This window comes from Gopherus evgoodei, chromosome 3, assembly GCF_007399415.2.
Source record: "Gopherus evgoodei ecotype Sinaloan lineage chromosome 3, rGopEvg1_v1.p, whole genome shotgun sequence".
NCBI classification, from domain to species: domain Eukaryota; kingdom Metazoa; phylum Chordata; order Testudines; family Testudinidae; genus Gopherus; species Gopherus evgoodei.
Window position 1 is genome coordinate 191,557,171 of NC_044324.1, and position 18,732 is coordinate 191,575,902.

Genomic DNA, 18,732 nt, shown 5'->3' on the forward strand with positions numbered 1-18,732 from the left:
CCACTGTGGTTCCACCTCCGTGAACGCCACAAGCAATTTCATATCATAGCTACTACGCATGGTGAGATCAATGCCGCACTCTTCTTGCCTTTGTAATTTAAGGAATAACTCCATTGCCACTCGTGATGTGTTGGTCAGAGCGAGCAGCATACTAGTTAACAGTTCGGGATCCATTCCTGCAGCCCGAAAGAGGCACGGCACGCAGTACACAAACTGTTGAAACATGGTGCCAAATGCAGATGGAAGTACAGGGATTGCTGGGATGCAAAGCAATGCATCATAGGACATTGGGAGTGGACCCAGAATGCCCTGCACCCCCATCCGCCTTCTCACAAGTCTTGGCGGCAAAAGAGAAAGAGGTGCTCTGTGGGATAGCTGCCCAGAGTATACCACTCTGTATAGCGCTGCAAGTGCCAGAAATCTGAACATGCTATTGTGCAGGCAGCTGTCAGCGTGAACACACAACAGCAGTTTCCCTTCTGCACTCTCTGAGCGACACTGTAACTTTGCAAGTGTACACATGCCCTGAGATACTAAAGAATGGACAACAGCATGATTATTGGGTATGATCTGAGTTATATATTGACCTGGCTATGTGGCTGATCTCTTGGGATTAGAGGACCCTATAAGTGATGAAACTGGTTTTCAATAACCACTCATCATAGAGTCCAGTGTCTGAGTGATGAAACGAAGGCTGGAATAACTGCATTTTTAATTGCTTGTTAACCATGTATTGAGACAGAAGTTTACTTTTGTTACTGGCTTGGTATATCTGATGTTAGAATAACCACCAGTTTGGAGGTGAATCTGCCCTATTTCTCAGCAGTTTGTCCTGAATCTGGTATTCTCAACTGTGACCTACTGAGGCACGATGACATTAGGTGACACAGAGCATTCTCTCTCCCAACTGCATTCCCAGGACCACTAGCAGCTGATAGGATAGATGATAATCAGGGGGCAAATTACGCTTGCAGTTACACCAGTGTGTAAATTTTAGAGTATTTCTACTGACTTCAGCGGAGATACTCCAAGTTTACATCAGTTTATGTGAAAATAAGCGCAAAGTTTGTCTGTCAAACAGATTTCTAATATGGGTGTGGACAATTCCTGTCTGGTTTTGTTAATTTATCATGCAACCCCAAAAAATCAACTTGACATTAAATCACCAAAACAAAGACCACAGTTACTGTGCATAATGCAGTCATATTAGTTAATCACACATACATCCCTAAAGATTGAACTTTTAAATGGTTTATCGGGAAATGCAACATTTGTTTTCCATTTTCTTTTACTTTGCAAAAAGTAGATTTAACTTTAACAAAACAATAGTTTTGAAACTATTCATATAAAAGAAAATGTCAGAAACTGCATTCCAAATTGGCTACATGTAATGAAATTTGCAAAAGAAAGCTTTCACTGTCAATCATCCTTATTACAAGAATGAGGCAATGAAGGAGAAAAAGAAGACCCAACCCACATGCAAAATGACCCTGAAAGCTGGCCTGGGAACAACTGAAATGGACTTCTGTGCTTCCAGGCAGCCCTCCTAATGATGACGGCCACTGCTGTATTCCAGATTTCCATAACTTTAAGGAAAACCACACCCATGTTTTTAAAGACATTGCAGCATTTGAAGTTTTCATTTCCTGATGGTAGAGGCTGCAGGCCTTTTTTGAAATCTAGATTTATACGTTTCGATTTCTTATCATATATATTGTATGAAAACCATTTTTAAAAAATATGAGTTCAAAAAGCAACTTAAAAAGTTCCCCAGCCAATTTCTTCACAGAACTATTTGACAATAATTAAAAAATACATTTACAACAGATTAGGGTTTGCCAATGTTTCATTTTTAAAATATTACGGACATATAAAATTGTAACCAATTGCTTTAGGCTAAAAATTGATATAGGCTGAGCCTATACGCTATTTTTTTTAAAGTTTAGGAAAAGTACAAAGGTTTTAAATTATAGGAAGTGAACACACCTCCACAACTATCAGCTTACCAAATAAAAAATGTCTTTTATCTTTGTACCTCAAAAAGGTCCAACATAAAACAAGAAATGTAACCTTGTTATTCCATAACATTGATTAATTATCCAAATCACTAGTCAAAGGAAAATAAGGTCAAGTTACATTCGTTTAAAAAACAACAAAAGCGCAAAGTTCCTTGTATACATCTGTGACTTAAATACCAAGTCCAATATGGCTATGTAATATGTAGTGTATAAATTTACTTACACTACATACTCCGAATTTAAATAAAGTACTTAAAAATATAAGTACCAGATAGAATTACTACTGCATATTTACAGTATAGTTACTTTTTTACAAATTACCTAATAAGTAACATTACACTATAATGCACCCAACCTAGAGTACATTTTCTTACACAAATCTTTACACAAATCTTTCCAATGAAACAATGGTTGTTCTACGTTATCGTGTCATAAAGCCATGCAAAATATTTCCTAAAGCGCACAATCACAATCTACTAAAATGGTTCCACAACAGTCCATGATTTATAGAAGTATCTACTTTTTGGGTTGTGATACTCCTGCCATTAAAAAATACTACTAACAATGAAATGCACATAAAACCTAAATTTGAAATGTCTGTGCTTCTGTAGGATTAAGTTTGAAGCTATGGCCAGACCTACACAGTTTTTCAACCATAGCTGGTGTGTGTGTGTGTGTGTGTTTACTGAAATTATACCAGTAAAATCTCTAGTCTGGATGCAGTTTTAACAACATAAAGATGACTTACATTAGTATAGCTTATTCTCCCTCTATGTGGTACAACTTTTGTGTGTCTTCAACTTTGCCTATGGTGATTTGGTGCTACAGCAAATAAAGTATGTACAATCATATACTGCTATTAGACTTTTGTAATGCCTCACAACTAAATCAAACTACAGTTACTGTAATAAGCTTTACCTCGGAAGCTCTTATGACACAGTCAGAGCTGCATCATATCATTGTTGTTAAGTATATTATAGCAGTTTCCACACAAAATTTCAGCTCCACTCGCATGACACTTTCTTGCATAAAGGGACAGATATCAGAAAGTAGATGTTGACTATGTGTGTCAGGAAAGCCTCTGAAAGTGGAATAAATTAAGTAATAACTATGACAAATAATTTGGCTAAATCTTTAAGAACTTCACATTTCTGGAATGAGCACAATAAGCAGTTTTCTTTTAAATGTTTCACAATAGCAAGTATGAGTTAAAACACTGGAATGGAAATTGCCTATCCAAAATATGCGATGGACTAGCAATATTTTGTGACATAATGTCACACACACCTGGAAAATGTGAAGCTTGCCACTCACCTGATTGTTTCCTATGAAACACATCTACAATAGGTAGTACTCTGCAGTAAGCTAGCAAACACTTTTTGGAGTCACTTTGTCCAGTTTCCTTATCTTTCAATTTCAGAGTTATCACCTGCTTCTCTTTGGGGAAGGTAATCTTGTTTGAGAAGCAAGGGTGTGTCTGAATTAAAAAGAACATATGACAGAAGAGACAGCTTTTTTGCCACAGAAACTATCTTTCTTTTTAAAATCCTGTTCCTTTAGATCTTGCCTAAACCAGGGTGTAGTGGGGTGATTACCCCGCTGCTGCCCTGGAAGGCATAAAACAGCTCTAGGGGAGGGCTGCAGTGGGGAAAAACCAGGGTAATTAGGGTAAGCAGCCACGCCCCAATCAGGCCACAGCTGGCCCTATAAGAGGGCTGAAGGCCAGAGGCTAAGACAGACATTCTCTCTCTTGCTCCTGAGAGAGAAGGACCTGGCTCCCTGGGAAGCTAAGGAAGGTATCTGAAGTGGAGCTGTGCTGCGGAAGGGCAGAGGGAACTGGGGAGCTCCAGCCTAGCAAAGCCCCAGGCTGCAGGCCAAGTTAAGGGCCCACAAGCAGATACTATGGTTGCAGAAGTGTAGCCCAGGAACAGACAGAGGCAGCTGGTCCAAACCTCCTTGCTGATGAGGAGTGGTTTATAGACTGCAGTCTGCCCCAGGGAGTGGAGGCTAGATGGTGACTGGCAGTAGCCACTGAGGCAAGGTGGGGATAGAGGGTGGGAGGTTCCCCGGGATAGGAAGACCCAGATTGTGGGTTACTGCCCGGGACAGAACCCTGATGTAGAGGGGCACTGAGGTCCAGGAGGGACACGGGGCCAGCGGCAGGCGCAACACTGGTGTGCAGAGGGCACATTGGATGCTGGAGAGCTAATTCCTGAGACAACCAGCAGGAGGTGCTGCGCCAGCGAGACATTGCCCTGCCACACAGGAGTTGAGAGCAAGTCATTTCTGTTGAGCTGCAGCAAACACGTGTTCTTCAGTTTAGTTTTAAATGCCAGAACATCCTGAGAAAATTTTGAACATCAATAATGAACAAGTTTCTGAACAGTCTTTTTTCTCCCATTTACGATTGTGCCTTTTGTTAACTCATTGTCCTTGCCTAACACACCTTTCCTTTTTCTTTATACCAAGCAACTGCCATCTGCCTCTCTCTCTCACACACATACACACCCCTACCTACCTACAACTTCTTTTGGTTTGTCTTCCATCACTAAACTCAACACCAGTATCAACTGTCACGTCTCACATTTGACAAATACATAAAAGGTGAAAACACTCCAAAACCCCACAAAACTGTAGCAATGTTAGTGTGGTCCAGGAGATAGGGTGCAGGACTCAGAAGATCTGGATTTTGTCAGTTATCTGCTATAAGATCTTAGGCAAGTTACTTCATCTGTCTGTCTTATTTTGATTGTAAACTCTTCTGGATAGGGAATCTCTCTTATTATGTTTTTGTAGAGTGCCCATCACAACAGGAACCCAATCGCAGTGGAGGGCTGTAAGTACTATTGTAATACCAAAATATAATAGTATCACTTAACTGGGTGAGGTAAGCAAATTCTACTATGTGCAACTGTAACTCATCCACCCATAATGCATCATCATCAGGGTTTGAACTTTGGACCTCCAGCACTGCAGCATAGTCGGCACTCACTACAGTGAAAAGAGTAACTCCAGTAATGGGCAGCAGGAGTAGGCTGTAATCATTTGTGGACTACCTATTAAGGAATGCACAACATACAGAAACAACGATTACATATGTATGAGTAGCCTCATTTTACCTACAGTATAATCAGACACATAGATTTGGGAGGTTCTTAAAAAGAGGCAGTGTGGCTAATGAAATAAGATTTTTGTTTGCCATATTCTATTTCCAGCTTCTGTTGCTTCTCAGGGTGGTATGAGGCCTTGCTCAGTAACAAATATTGTGAAAGGAACTGAATTACCAACAGCAGTTAGAAAACATGAGTTTAAGGCCTCATTGATCTTAGTCTGGTGCAAATGCCCCTAGACCAACGTGCATTTTGATAGGGCAAGTGGGACAAGGAGGAGGATCTACTTTGTCTGATTCCCATCAGGAGATACATATGTGCCATGCTAAAAAGAGACACTGGGGAGCATGCCCAGTATATGTGGTATCTTGAAAAGTTTTAGCAGAGAGCCTCCAGCAACCTCTGCTGGGCATAATACAGATTGGAAATGGCAAATCTGACATTTTATAATTCAATCAGATCTGAATGGATTTCCACATGGACAATAAAAGGCAAGTCTCTGACACGAGGACTATCCTACAAAATCTTGAAGTTCTGCTACAACTTACAGAGATGCTAGAGCCCTTGAAAAACAGGTCAGAAACGTTTGTATACTGAAATTAGGCAACCTCCATATAAGGGTGTCAAACCTTTAGTTCCAGATTTGGACCTTAGCGTCCAAAATATGGGGGTTAGCATGAAAACCTCCAAGCTTAGCTACCAGCTTGGACCTGGTACTTCCTGCCACCACCCAAAAAATTAGAGTGTTTTGGGGCACTTTGGTCCCCCTGGAAAACCTTCCCTGGGGACCCCAAGACCCAAATCCCTTGAGTCTCACAACAAAGGGAAATAATCCTTTTTCCCTTCCCCCCACCCTCCAGGTGCTCCTGGAGAGATACACAGATACAAGCTCTGGGAATCCAAACAGAGTGACTCCCCCCGCTCTCCGTTCCCAGTCCTGGAAACAAAAGCACTTTCCTCTTCACCCAGAGGGAATGTAAAATCAGGCTAGCAAACCCAACACACACAGATCTCCCCCTGATTTCTTCCTCCCACCAATTCCCTGGTGAGTGCAGACTCAATTTCCCTGAAGTAAAGAAAAACTCCACCAGGTCTTAAAAGAAAGCTTTATATAAAGAAGAAAGAAAAATACATACAAATGGTCTCTCTGTATTAAGGTGACAAAATACAGGGTTAATTGCTTAAAAGAAATATGAATAAACAGCCTTATTCAAAAATAATACAAATCAAAGCACTCCAGCACTTATATTCATGCAAATACCAAAGAAAAGAAACCATATAACTTACTATCTGATCTCTTTGTCCTTACACTTAGAAACAGAAGATTAGAAAGCAGAAACTACTTCTCCAAAGCTCAGAGAAAGCAGGCAGACAGAAAACAAAGACCTCAGAAACAAAATTCCCTCCACCCAAAGTTGAAAAAATCCGGTTTCCTGATTGGTCCTCTGGTCAGGTGCTTCAGGTGAAAGAGACAATAACCCTTAGCTATCTGTTTATGACACGCCCCCCAAATTGCAGACAGTGGGGAAGCTCACTGGCGGCGATTTCCTTCTAGAACTTTAAAATAAACAGATTACTACAACACATGCACCTTTACATATACTACTAAGTATATAACTAACAGACTTCTACATTTTAAGAACACTTTTAACTACTGAATTCTGGGAAACTCTCAACTTTGTTAGAAGCTCCTGTGATGTGTTGAATTTCAAAATCAAAATCTTGGAGAGCTAAACTCCAACGAAGAAGTTTCTTGTTGTTCCCCTTGGCAGTATGAAGCCACTTTAGTGCAGCATGGTCAGTTTGTAGTTGGAACCGCCGTCCCCAAACATATGGGCGTAGCTTTTCCAGGGCGTACACAATGGCATAGCATTCCTTTTCACTGACTGACCAGTGACTTTCCCTCTCAGACAGTTTCTTGCTGAGAAACACGACAGGATGGAAGTTGTGATCTGTTGCTTCCTGCATGAGCACTGCTCCTATACCACGCTCAGATGCATCTGTGGTTACTAGGAATGGTTTGTCAAAATCCGGGGCCCTGAGCACAGGGTCAGACATGAGCGTTGCCTTAAGTTGGGTAAAGGCCTTTTGACACTCATCAGTCCACTTAACTGCATTTGGCTGGGTCTTTTTGGTCAGGTAGGTCAGTGGGGCTGTAGTGTGATACAAATCGCCTGTAGTATCCGGCCAAGCCTAAGAAGGATTGGACCTGTTTCTTTGACCTTGGGACAGGCCACTTTTGGATAGCATCCACCTTGGCCTGTAGGGGGTTTATGGTTCCTCGACCCACCTGGTGCCCCAGGTAAGTCACTCTGTTTTGGCCTATTTGACACTTTTTGGCCTTAACAATTAGTCCGGCCTGCCTGATGCGCTCAAAGACCTTTTCCAGGTGTAGTAGGTGTTCGGGCCAGGAGTCTGAAAAAATGGCCACATCATCGAGGTAGGCAACTGCAAATTCTCCCAGTCCAGCTAGTAGACCATCTACCAGCCTCTGGAAGGTGGCAGGTGCATTTCGAAGGCCGAAAGGAAGGACATTGAATTCATACACCCCCGCATGGGTGACGAATGATGACCTCTCCTTGGCAGGTTCATCTAGCGGTACTTGCCAGTACCCCTTGGTTAAGTCTATTGTAGAGATGAACTGGGCACATCCCAACTTCTCCAATAGCTCATCGGTGCGTGGCATTGGATAGTTGTCCGGACGAGTTACTGCATTTAGCTTACGGTAGTCCACGCAAAAGCGTATTTCCCCATCTGGTTTGGGTACCAGAACCACTGGAGATGCCCATGCACTGGTAGATGAGCGGATTATACCCATCTGTAGCATGTTCTGGATCTCCCGTTCTATAGCAGCTTGGGCATGAGGAGACACCCGGTAGGGTGGGGTTCTGATTGGGTGAGCATTACCTGTATCAATGGAGTGGTATGCCCATTCAGTCCGTCCTGGGGTGGCTGAGAACAATGGGGCAAAGCTAGTGCACAGCTCCTTGATTTGTCGCCGCTGCAGACATTCCAGGGTGGTTGAGAGGTTCACCTCTTCCATGCCACCGTCTTTTTTTCTGTCGTAGTAGACACCGTCAGGCCACTCAGCATCATCTCCCTGGACTGTAAACTGACAAACCTGTAAGTCTCTGGAATAGAAAGGCTTGAGAGAATTAACATGGTACACTCTAGGCTTTAGTGAGGAATTGGGAAATGCTATGAGGTAGTTTACAGTTCCCAGGCGCTCTTGGACCGTGAATGGCCCTTCCCATGATGCTTCCATCTTATGGGCCTGTTGCGCCTTCAAGACCATAACCTGGTCTCCTACCTTGAAGGAACGTTCTCTGGCATGTCTGTCATACCAGGCCTTTTGTTCTTCTTGAGCATCCTTTAGGTTCTCTCTAGCAAGGGCTAAAGAGTGTCGGAGGGTGCTTTGTAGGTTGCTTACAAAGTCCAGAATGTTAGTTCCTGGAGAAGGCGTAAACCCCTCCCATTGCTGCTTCACCAACTGTAATGGTCCCTTAACCTCGTGACCATACACAAGTTCAAATGGTGAAAACCCTAAACTGGGATGTGATACAGCCCTGTAGGCAAACAGCAACTGCTGCAACACTAGGTCCCAATTATTGGAGAATTCGTTGATGAATTTTCGTATCATGGCCCCCAAAGTTCCATTGAACCTTTCCACCAGGCCATTGGTTTGATGGTGGTATGGGGTGGCAACCAAGTGATTCACCCCATGAGTTTCCCACAGTTTTTCCATGGTCCCTGCCAGGAAATTAGACCCTGAATCTGTAAGGATGTCGGAGGGCCACCCTACCCTGGCAAAGATGTCTGTTAGGGCCAGGCACACAGTGTTAGCCCTGGTGTTGCCTAGAGCTACTGCTTCTGGCCATCGGGTAGCAAAGTCCACTAAAGTCAGTACGTACTGCTTTCCTCTGGGTGTCTTTTTTGGGAAAGGACCCAGAATATCCACAGCTACTCGCTGAAATGGGACCTCAATTATGGGGAGTGGCTGGAGAGGGGCCTTGACCTGGTCTTGAGGCTTACCCACTCTTTGGCATACCTCACAAGACCGGACATACTTGGCAACATCCTTGCCCATCCCCTCCCAGTGGAAGGACTTCCCCAACCGGTCCTTGGTTCTGTTCACCCCAGCATGGCCACTGGGATGATCATGGGCTAAGCTTAAGAGCTTCCCCTGGTACTTAGTTGGAACCACCAACTGTTTTTGCGGCTGCCATTCTTCCCGGTGTCCACCAGAAAGAATTTCCTTGTATAAAAGTCCTTGGTCTATAACAAACCGGGATCGATTAGAAGAGCTGAGAGGCGGTGGGGTGCTCCATGCCGCCGCCCAAGCTTTCTGAAGGCTGTCATCTGCTTCCTGCTCAGTCTGGAACTGTTCCCTTGAGGCTGGGGTCACCAGTTCTTCCTCAGACTGTGGACTTGGGGTTGGTCCCTCTGGAAGCAATGTAGGTGATGGGGTTGTTTCCGGTGCTGGTGAACCGCTCTCCGCTGGTGCACCTGAGGTTATTTCAGGCTCTGGCTGAGCCTTTTGGGTATGGCTGTCTGTTGCTTCTGCCAGTTTTGGCTCGCTGGCACCCTCTGGCTTTGAGTTTGAAGATGTGGTTGCACTTGCTGGTGCTGGTTGCTGTTCCAGTTCCGGGCCTGGGACTGGAGGTGTTGTGGCTGTTTCAGGGGTTGGCATGGAATCCGGGTCCACTACCTCTGTCTGGGTCTCTGGTAACACAGACGGGGCGTCTGTGGACGGTTCAGGAACAGGAATGGGTCTGGAAGCTTGCCTGGTTTGGCTACGTGTAACCATTCCCACTCTCTTGGCCCGCCTCACCTGGTTGGCCAAGTCTTCCCCCAGTAGCATGGGGATAGGATAATTGTCATAGACTGCAAAAGTCCACATTCCTGACCAGCCTTTGTACTGGACAGGCAGTTGAGCTGTAGGCAAGTCTACAGCTTGTGACATGAAGGGGTAAATTGTAACTTTGGCCTTTGGGTTGATGAATTTGGGGTCAACGAAGGATTGGTGGATAGCTGACACTTGTGCCCCCGTGTCTCTCCACGCAGTAACCTTCTTTCCGCCCACTCTCAAATTTTCCCTTCGCTCCAAGGGTATTTGAGAGGCATCCGGGCCTGGGGATCTTTGGTGTGATGGTGGTGTAATGAATTGCACTCGCATGGTGTTCTTTCGACAGTTGGCCTTGATATGTCCCAGTTCATTACACTTAAAGCATCTTCCATCTGATGGGTCACTGGGCCGAGGTGCGTTACTGGAGACTGGTGAGGTGGAAGAGTAGGGCGTCTGTGGCTTTACTTGGGTTGTATGTGGGGTCTTTGGCTGTCTTCGGTTGTAGGGTTTATGGTCGGTGTGCCCCCTGGGGTATTCGTTCCCCTTGACAGTAGCTTTCTTGCTTTCTGCCACTTCCATCCATTTGGCTCCAATCTCCCCCGCCTCAGCGAGATTTTTGGGTTTTCCATCTTGTATGTACCGTGTTATGTCCTCAGGAACACCATCCAAGAACTGCTCCATTTGTATGAGGAGGTGCAGTTCTTCCAAGGTTTGAATGTTGTGTCCTGTTATCCAGGCCTCATAGTTTTTTGCAATGTAGTAGGCGTGTTTGGGAAATGACACATCTGGTTTCCACTTTTGGGTTCTGAAGCGCCGACGGGCATGATCTGGGGTTATCCCCATTCTGTATCTGGCCTTGGTTTGAAAAAGTTTATAGTCATTCATTTGCTGCTTAGGCATTTCAGCTGCCACCTCTGCTAAAGGTCCACTGAGCTGTGACCTCAATTCTACCATGTACTGGTCTTCGGGGATGCTGTACCCAAGACAGGCTCTTTCAAAATTTTCCAAGAAGGCCTCGGTGTCATCACCTGCCTTGTAGGTGGGAAATTTCCTGTGCTGAGGAGCAATATTTGGCGCCGGGTTGTTAGGGTTGGCTGGCACATGCAGCCCAGCTTTTGCCAAGTCCAGTTCATGTTTTCTCTGTTTTTCCTTCTCTTCATTTTCTTTTTGTTGTTTTTCCATTTCTTTTTGTTGTTTTTCCATGTCTCGGCGGTGGGCCGCCTCTTCTTCTTCTTGCTTCCTTCTGTGGGCCACCTCTTTGGCTGCCTGTTCTCTTTGGTAGGCTGCATCTCTTTCTCTCTCTCTTATTTCCATCTCTGTTTGTTTTATTTCCAGTTGTCGCCTGTGTTCAGCTTCTCTGACTTGTTTTTCGGCCTCAATTTTTGCCTTAGAAATCATGGTTCCGGTTTTCTTGTGTTGGGGTGCCCTCCGGTGTTTATCTTCTGAACTGCAGGCTCTGTTGCCTCCTGGGGTCTGCCTAGCAACAATGTGTTTTGTTTTTTTTTTTCCTTTCTCCCTCTAGCGTAAACTAGAAAAACCACTTTATTTGCATGATATAGTGCTGGTACTTGCCTCCTAATGGGAGGGCTATTGCATGACAAAAGACCTGTAACAGCTCCTTAATGGCTTCTTGCTTAATATGCAAGCCACAAACTGCCAGAGAGAGCAGAAAAAAAAATTCTCTCTGGTTCCCTTTTAAAACCAAACTGTTTCTCTCTGCTAAAAAGCCCCTAGCAGAGAAAAGAAAAATAAAATATTTCTACTGGCTTCTGGATTCTGTCTATCCCGTAACCGCTGCCAACCATGTCAAACCTTTAGTCCCAGATTTGGACCTTAGCGTCCAAAATATGGGGGTTAGCATGAAAACCTCCAAGCTTAGCTACCAGCTTGGACCTGGTACTTGCTGCCACCACCCAAAAAATTAGAGTGTTTTGGGGCACTCTGGTCCCCCTGGAAAACCTTCCCTGGGGACCCCAAGACCCAAATCCCTTGAGTCTCACAACAAAGGGAAATAATCCTTTTTCCCTTCCCCCCCCCCAGGTGCTCCTGGAGAGATACACAGATACAAGCTCTGGAAATCCAAACAGAGTGACTCCCCCCGCTCTCCGTTCCCAGTCCTGGAAACAAAAGCACTTTCCTCTTCACCCAGAGGGAATGTAAAATCAGGCTAGCAAACCCAACACACACAGATCTCCCCCTGATTTCTTCCTCCCACCAATTCCCTGGTGAGTGCAGACTCAATTTCCCTGAAGTAAAGAAAAACTCCACCAGGTCTTAAAAGAAAGCTTTATATAAAGAAGAAAGAAAAATACATACAAATGGTCTCTCTGTATTAAGGTGACAAAATACAGGGTTAATTGCTTAAAAGAAATATGAATAAACAGCCTTATTCAAAAATAATACAAATCAAAGCACTCCAGCACTTATATTCATGCAAATACCAAAGAAAAGAAACCATATAACTTACTATCTGATCTCTTTGTCCTTACACTTAGAAACAGAAGATTAGAAAGCAGAAACTACTTCTCCAAAGCTCAGAGAAAGCAGGCAGACAGAAAACAAAGACCTCAGACACAAAATTCCCTCCACCCAAAGTTGAAAAAATCTGGTTTCCTGATTGGTCCTCTGGTCAGGTGCTTCAGGTGAAAGAGACATTAACCCTTAGCTATCTGTTTATGACAAAGGGTATCTACTACTCTGTTCATAATGATTTATGATTTAAGAATCAAAGGAAAAGTAAGTCTATTTTACTCAGCCAAGCAGTATAAAAGCTGACAGGATTAGCACTTGTCACCAAGAACAAACAGTTCTAATTTTTTTTAAAAGTTTTAAATTTAAAATAGTATCTCAAAGCTTAATGCTATAGGCAGACATCTTGGTAAAAATTGTATCATTTAGGGTACCAGCTCACAGAAGACCAATGGAAAATACTATTACATTGCAGCAGTGGTTCCAAGTCTTTTTTGTTGCTGTTGGAGGGGAAGCCCCTATTTACAGTGGACAGGCAGGCACACACATTCCTCCCATCACCACACATTTTCCCTTATCCTATGTCCTGGCACAATTGATGGTCTTTTCTTTATATTGTCCATTTCCTTCTTTCTAATCCTATTAATTTGTCTGTTGTGTTTTCCTCCTCCTAATTTTGTGTTTTTTCACTTAATAGTCTCTTCTTCATTTTTTTGGTTTTCAATATTCCTTTTGGCTCCTCTTCCCAGCTCTCCGATACACCAGAAGAATAACTATTGCTCAGGAGTCAAGATGGCATGTTTCTTACAACCTTGATTTGTTATTGTTACAGTAAGTCACTGATCTCTAAATCTAATTTTACATTCTCTTCAGAATCATTTTAACAAAATTGACAGGTCAATGAGGCTAACACACATTGACACAAAAGTACTTACATTGCATTTACTTTATCTTCTGGGCCCTGAACTTGGCCAGTAACAGTCCCTTGTCTGGTATTTTTAACCCAGCCAACTACTCCCATTTTCCTAGCTTCATCTTCTGTGTACTGATTTGGAAAATAAAACAAAAAATACATACAATATATTCAGTACCAGCAGTTATGACACACACAGATTGTGCATCAGTAATCTTAAAGCCACAGTTACATTTCCACAACTTTCTTAAAATCTACTCTTCCTAAAAAGTATCTGTAGATATTAAAGCACCTACCCAAACACCTGGATTTTTCCTGCCGGTTCTGGACTTGCAGCAGAAGCAGCCAATTTTTCAACAAGAAAGCAAGCCTTATCCTACTTGTGCTTATCAGTGTTTATCATAACATCATCCCTTGGCTCCACTTTCAAGTTACACTGCAGGCAATAAGCAAGTAGCACTATAGCTTCTTTGGGACAGTTTTCTCATGATATGTCAGAACCTACTGATGGTTCCATTTGAGGGAGAAGACAAAAAAATCAACACTCTCCATTTTAAGAATTTTCAACATATATCTTATCTTCTTGTGCAGAGGTCAAGCGTCTTCCACATCACGCCACAACTGCCACTTCGAAGAAATAACACTGATAGCAAAAAACAGAAGGCTGTGAAAACTTGATCTTTTGTTGAAGCACTTCTGAATTTGCTATACTTCCTTAAGGAGCTATGACATCCCATCTTCAAGCAAACTGTCAAAATAATTAGCAACTTTCCTTGAGAAGTAAATGAAGAAGAACAAAACACTTGAAGAAGAGGGAAGTGGGGTTAGCAATAAAGATTGAAGTCCAGTTAAATGTTTGGGTTGTTAATATGGCTCTTTTTGCAATACATTATTATTGTGAACTTATGCTGATTTCACTTACTCATTTCCTGAACTGACTTCAGCCACCTCAGTTTATCTCCACCTTTTTTTAAGTTTTGCCATTCTATATTATCTGTCTCTCTCATACCTAAGTAACATATGTGTATCTTTAATATACATGTTTTAAAACCACAAAACTGCACAGAATAGGAAGTCTATCTCTCAGAAATCCAGCAAAGAATTATTCCACCCAAAGAACAAAGAGTAAGTCAATTAATATTAGTCAACACATGTTCTTCTACTTCTCTTACATCAGTTACATAAATATAGATGTCACAGGTATTTTAACTATCTACATCTTTTCTAACTCAATCAAGACAAAACAATCTGTGTGCAAGCATGCATCTCATGTTTATATGCTGCACTGCAGAGTACAATCAGACTCACCACAATTGTAAACTTTAATGCAGTTCAAAGATACAGTTGGGAGTTTTCCACTCTATGTTTCAAATTTTGCTCAATAATACAATAATATACCAGAGTATGCACAGAGACTCTCTCTTTTATATCTATCTATCTATCTTTATCCAGCTGCATATACTGCACTCAGATTTGGCTAATAGCCTCTGGGGACTACATTTTAGTATACTTCACATACACTCAACTGGGTTGGCCTAGGCTGCTATTAATGAATAGTCATTATTGATTAGTTTACTAGAGAACTGTTCCTGTTTAGACACTATCAGCACAATTTCAGTGTTTTTTTCGGTCTTCTGTTGCATCTGTTAAGCAGCAACAAAGAGAATTTTTAAATTGTTTATTTGGTTACATTTGCCTGCTGATAAGGCATCAAAATATAAGAGAGGCATAGGCTCGTTCTTTCCTCACACAAAACACTCAATGCTCACGTCCCTTCACTTAAATATAAAGCAGACATGGGATGATGTCATGACTTTCAATCACACACAGACATAGATTTGCACTTCCAAGTTAACAGTAACTTAGCACAAAACAATGAACCACATATCTGATAGAGTGGCAACTCAGCATAGGAGCCCGAAGTACCTGGGATAGACCTGAGCTGACTGAGTAGAATGAATGATGTCACTAAATTCAAGACATATGTTATACCCTAAGTCCTTCAGCAATTTCATTTTTCAGGTGTTTCACAAGTACACCTCTACCTCGATATAACACGAATTCGGATATAATGTGGTAAAACAGTGCTCTAGGGGGCGGTGCTGCGCTCCTCAGTGGATCAAAGTAAGTTCTATATAACGCGGTTTCACCTATAACGCAGTAAGATATTTTGGTTCCCAAGGACAGTGTTATATCGGGGTAGAGGTGTATAACCATATACTGAAAAAGCTTTATATTTAATAGTAAACAGTCAATATTTTCAGAAAATACAGTATCCTAACTATTTCAACTCTGTGCAACTTGTGTCCTCTTGTTTTCTGAGCTTCTGCCTTTCTTTTGAATTGTAATGCTCCTGCTGCAGGTTCAGAACTGGTGGAGAAGCTTGGCTGGGTTCTGAGCTGCAGAGACCAAACTTTCACATCATGTGATTATTAGACATCATCTGTCAGAAAAAAATTATAAGCACTGTAGATTAATTTATTTAATTCTCTGAAGAATTAGCACTGCACTTTCATTTTCATGAAGAAAAATAAAAAGAGAATACACATTGCTTCAGTAGATCAAAACTAACATTTTCCATTCAACACATTGTTAGGCCCTTGTGATGTTTAAATTCAGTGATTGAAGCTTCTGGATATTACTATGATACAAACAAATTAAATAACATCAATATGAATAAACTCTTAAAAGAAATTCTGTTTTAACAGTAGGATTATTCTAATCCATGTATCTACTATAAAAAGAACCCAAGATTAAAAAAAACAACAACAAAAACACAAAATACTTAACTGTCCAGCTAAGGACTGAAAACGTCAGCTGAATGCCTTTATACTCTACTATAGGCCTCCTACAATATTTTTAGCATTGGAAATATAACACTGTTGTAATGTAAAATGGGCACAATGCATGCTGCCTTACCATTCTGAAACAAACACCTAGAAAAAAAGGAAAAGAAAAGAGATTAATTTGACAGAATTAATGCTATTGCTAACAATTTTACCTAATTTTTGTCTCTGTAAACTAAACTAAGTACTAGAGGTTTGTTCTAGTCATTTTCTACAAAACTTTAAAGAACGGTTATATCTATTCATCACACTTCTAAAATATGGATAGCTACTTAGGAGTCAGGTTTATACATACATACATACATATGTTTTGATGTTATTAGGGCCCTACCAAAATCATGGTACATTTTAGTCAATTTCAAGGTCATAGGATTTTAAAAATTGTAAATTTCATTATTTCAGCTATTTAAAGCTGAAATTTCAGAGTTGTAATTGTAGAGGTCCTGACCCAAAATGGAGTTCGGGGCGGGGGGGCTGTTGCAAGGTCATTGTAGAGGGAGGCTGAGTTACTGCTACCCTTACTTCTGTGCTGCCAGCAGCAGCGCAGAAGTAAGGATGGCGTTGTAGGATACTGACACCCTTACTTCTGTGCTGCTGCTGGCGGGGCGCTGCTTTCAGAGCTGGGCTCCTGGCCAGCAGCCACTGCTCTCTGCCACACAGCTCTGAAGGTAGCACAGAAGTAAGGGTGGCAATACTGTGATGCCCCTAAAATAACCTTGTAACCCCCCTGAAACTCTCTTTTGGGTCTGAACCCCCAATTTGAGAAACACTGGTCTCCCCCATGAAATTTGTAGAGTACAAGGTAAAAGCATACATAAGACCAGATTTCATGGTCCATGACACATTTTTCACGGCCGTGAATTTGGTACGGCCTTACTTATTATGGTCTTCCTTAGGACAAATAATGACAGAGAAAATATCTTACTTGTAATTTTGCTTCTCTGAATATATCCTTTTGAAGGATTCTCTGTCCCTAGCCTTAACTTCTTAGCAATACAGCGAAAGAACATTCCTAGAGCTTCAGGTTTTAATCCTTGAGAACAACCGTAGGAAGGTAGAAGATAAGCCAGGCCCCCTTGATTCTTGCATCATGTACTTAAATTTTTCTGCAGGCATCCCAGGAGCACCCCCCCACTTTTTTTTTTTTAAACACTTCATGTTGAACATCCAGAACTGGCACTTTCTTTCTGGGAACTTTGCCTACCATGCAATTAAGAAACTGAGTGGAATGTTCAGAAGGCTCACAAGGACAAGTAGGGGATATGTATTGCACTCTATCCCACTACTGCTGCCCTCAAGACTCACAAACTAGGAGAATTCCATCATCTTCTGCTAAGGAGATAAGACCTGTAGTCAATATCCTGCACAGATAGTATCTTTAAAGAATGCAGAATGTCAACAGTCTCCAAGTACGAAATAAATGTTATATTATAAAAACAAATTTCCAAGCTTTTAGTTACCCAATTGGTGGACTACTCCCACCAAAAAATTAAGGTTGCTAAATTTATGTATGAGAATATATATATAAGTAGAATATATATATATATATAACCTTTCATGCATTTGTTTTTAGAAAACTACACAATACTATCTGAAGAGAGACAGTTTATACCTTCATGGAGAAAGTACTGAGTCCTTAGTTATGAAGGACAGATAAAAGTCACATGATGCATTAAACAAACAAAAACAAGAATTCCATTATTATGTACTTGCATTACAGTAGTGTTTAATGGCCCCTGCCAATATCAGCCCCCATTGAGCTAGACATTGTATAAACAAGTAGTAACGTGGCTCTCTCTCATTCAGTTTATGAGGTTTGTATTTTTATTCCTGTTTACACCTATATGATCCATAGCCTCCCTTCACACCATCCACTCAAGCATGATCAAAAGAGATATCAGGCCAACTTTATCACTGGCATATTCCATCAAAGTAAGTGGTGTTATATCCATTTTTTACCATGGTAAATTTGATCCATCAGCTGCCAGATAATATGGTTTGTGATTTTTATAATTTAAATTTAAACACAGAACTAAATAATGTTTTGCTGATCCTTTATTGCTGATTTATCTATGGTGCATATTCTGACACTCTGAGTAAGTTGTCAATACTTTCAGCTAACAACAATGTATTTTAAATGTAGTTACAATATAACAGAACCAAACAGGAGACCTGCACTTGTCAGATAACTTACAAAAGATACTCATGTTTGCTGTGTTGCTATAGCCATGTTTGTCCCAAGGTATTAGGAGGTACAAGGTGGATGAGGTAATATCTTTTATTGGATCAGTTGAACTGTGGCATTCTGAGTACCTTTCCCAGACCTGAAGAAGAGATCTGTGTAAGCTTGAAAGCTTATCTTGTTCACCAACAGAAGTTGGTCAACTAAAATATATTACCCACCTTCTCACCCACCCACCTTCTCTGTCCACAGATATTCATGTAATTTAAACAATGCCCTTGTTGTTTGCCTTGTATTATTGCCAACATTCCTCTCTATTCAAACTGTCTTAGTTAAATTATGTAGAAA

At 41.7% G+C, this 18,732-nt stretch overlaps 1 protein-coding gene across 4 annotated transcripts in view; it reads right to left on the bottom strand.

Annotated features, from left to right (window-relative positions):
• ACYP2 (acylphosphatase 2) overlaps nucleotides 1–18,732 on the bottom strand; it is a 140,364-nt gene that overhangs the window by 111,435 nt on the left and 10,197 nt on the right. For 3 of the 4 annotated variants that reach the window (XM_030557729.1, XM_030557725.1, XM_030557726.1), the window contains exons 2-3: nucleotides 16,276–16,292; nucleotides 13,379–13,488 (exon numbers count right to left, since the gene is read on the bottom strand). In XM_030557729.1, the coding sequence (XP_030413589.1) occupies nucleotides 13,379–13,488; nucleotides 16,276–16,278 (113 nt within the window). In that variant the 5' untranslated portion in view covers nucleotides 16,279–16,292. Of the gene's footprint in view, nucleotides 1–13,378; nucleotides 13,489–16,275; nucleotides 16,293–18,396; nucleotides 18,464–18,732 lie in introns of those variants that run through there. The other variant, XM_030557727.1, reaches the window with a different exon arrangement.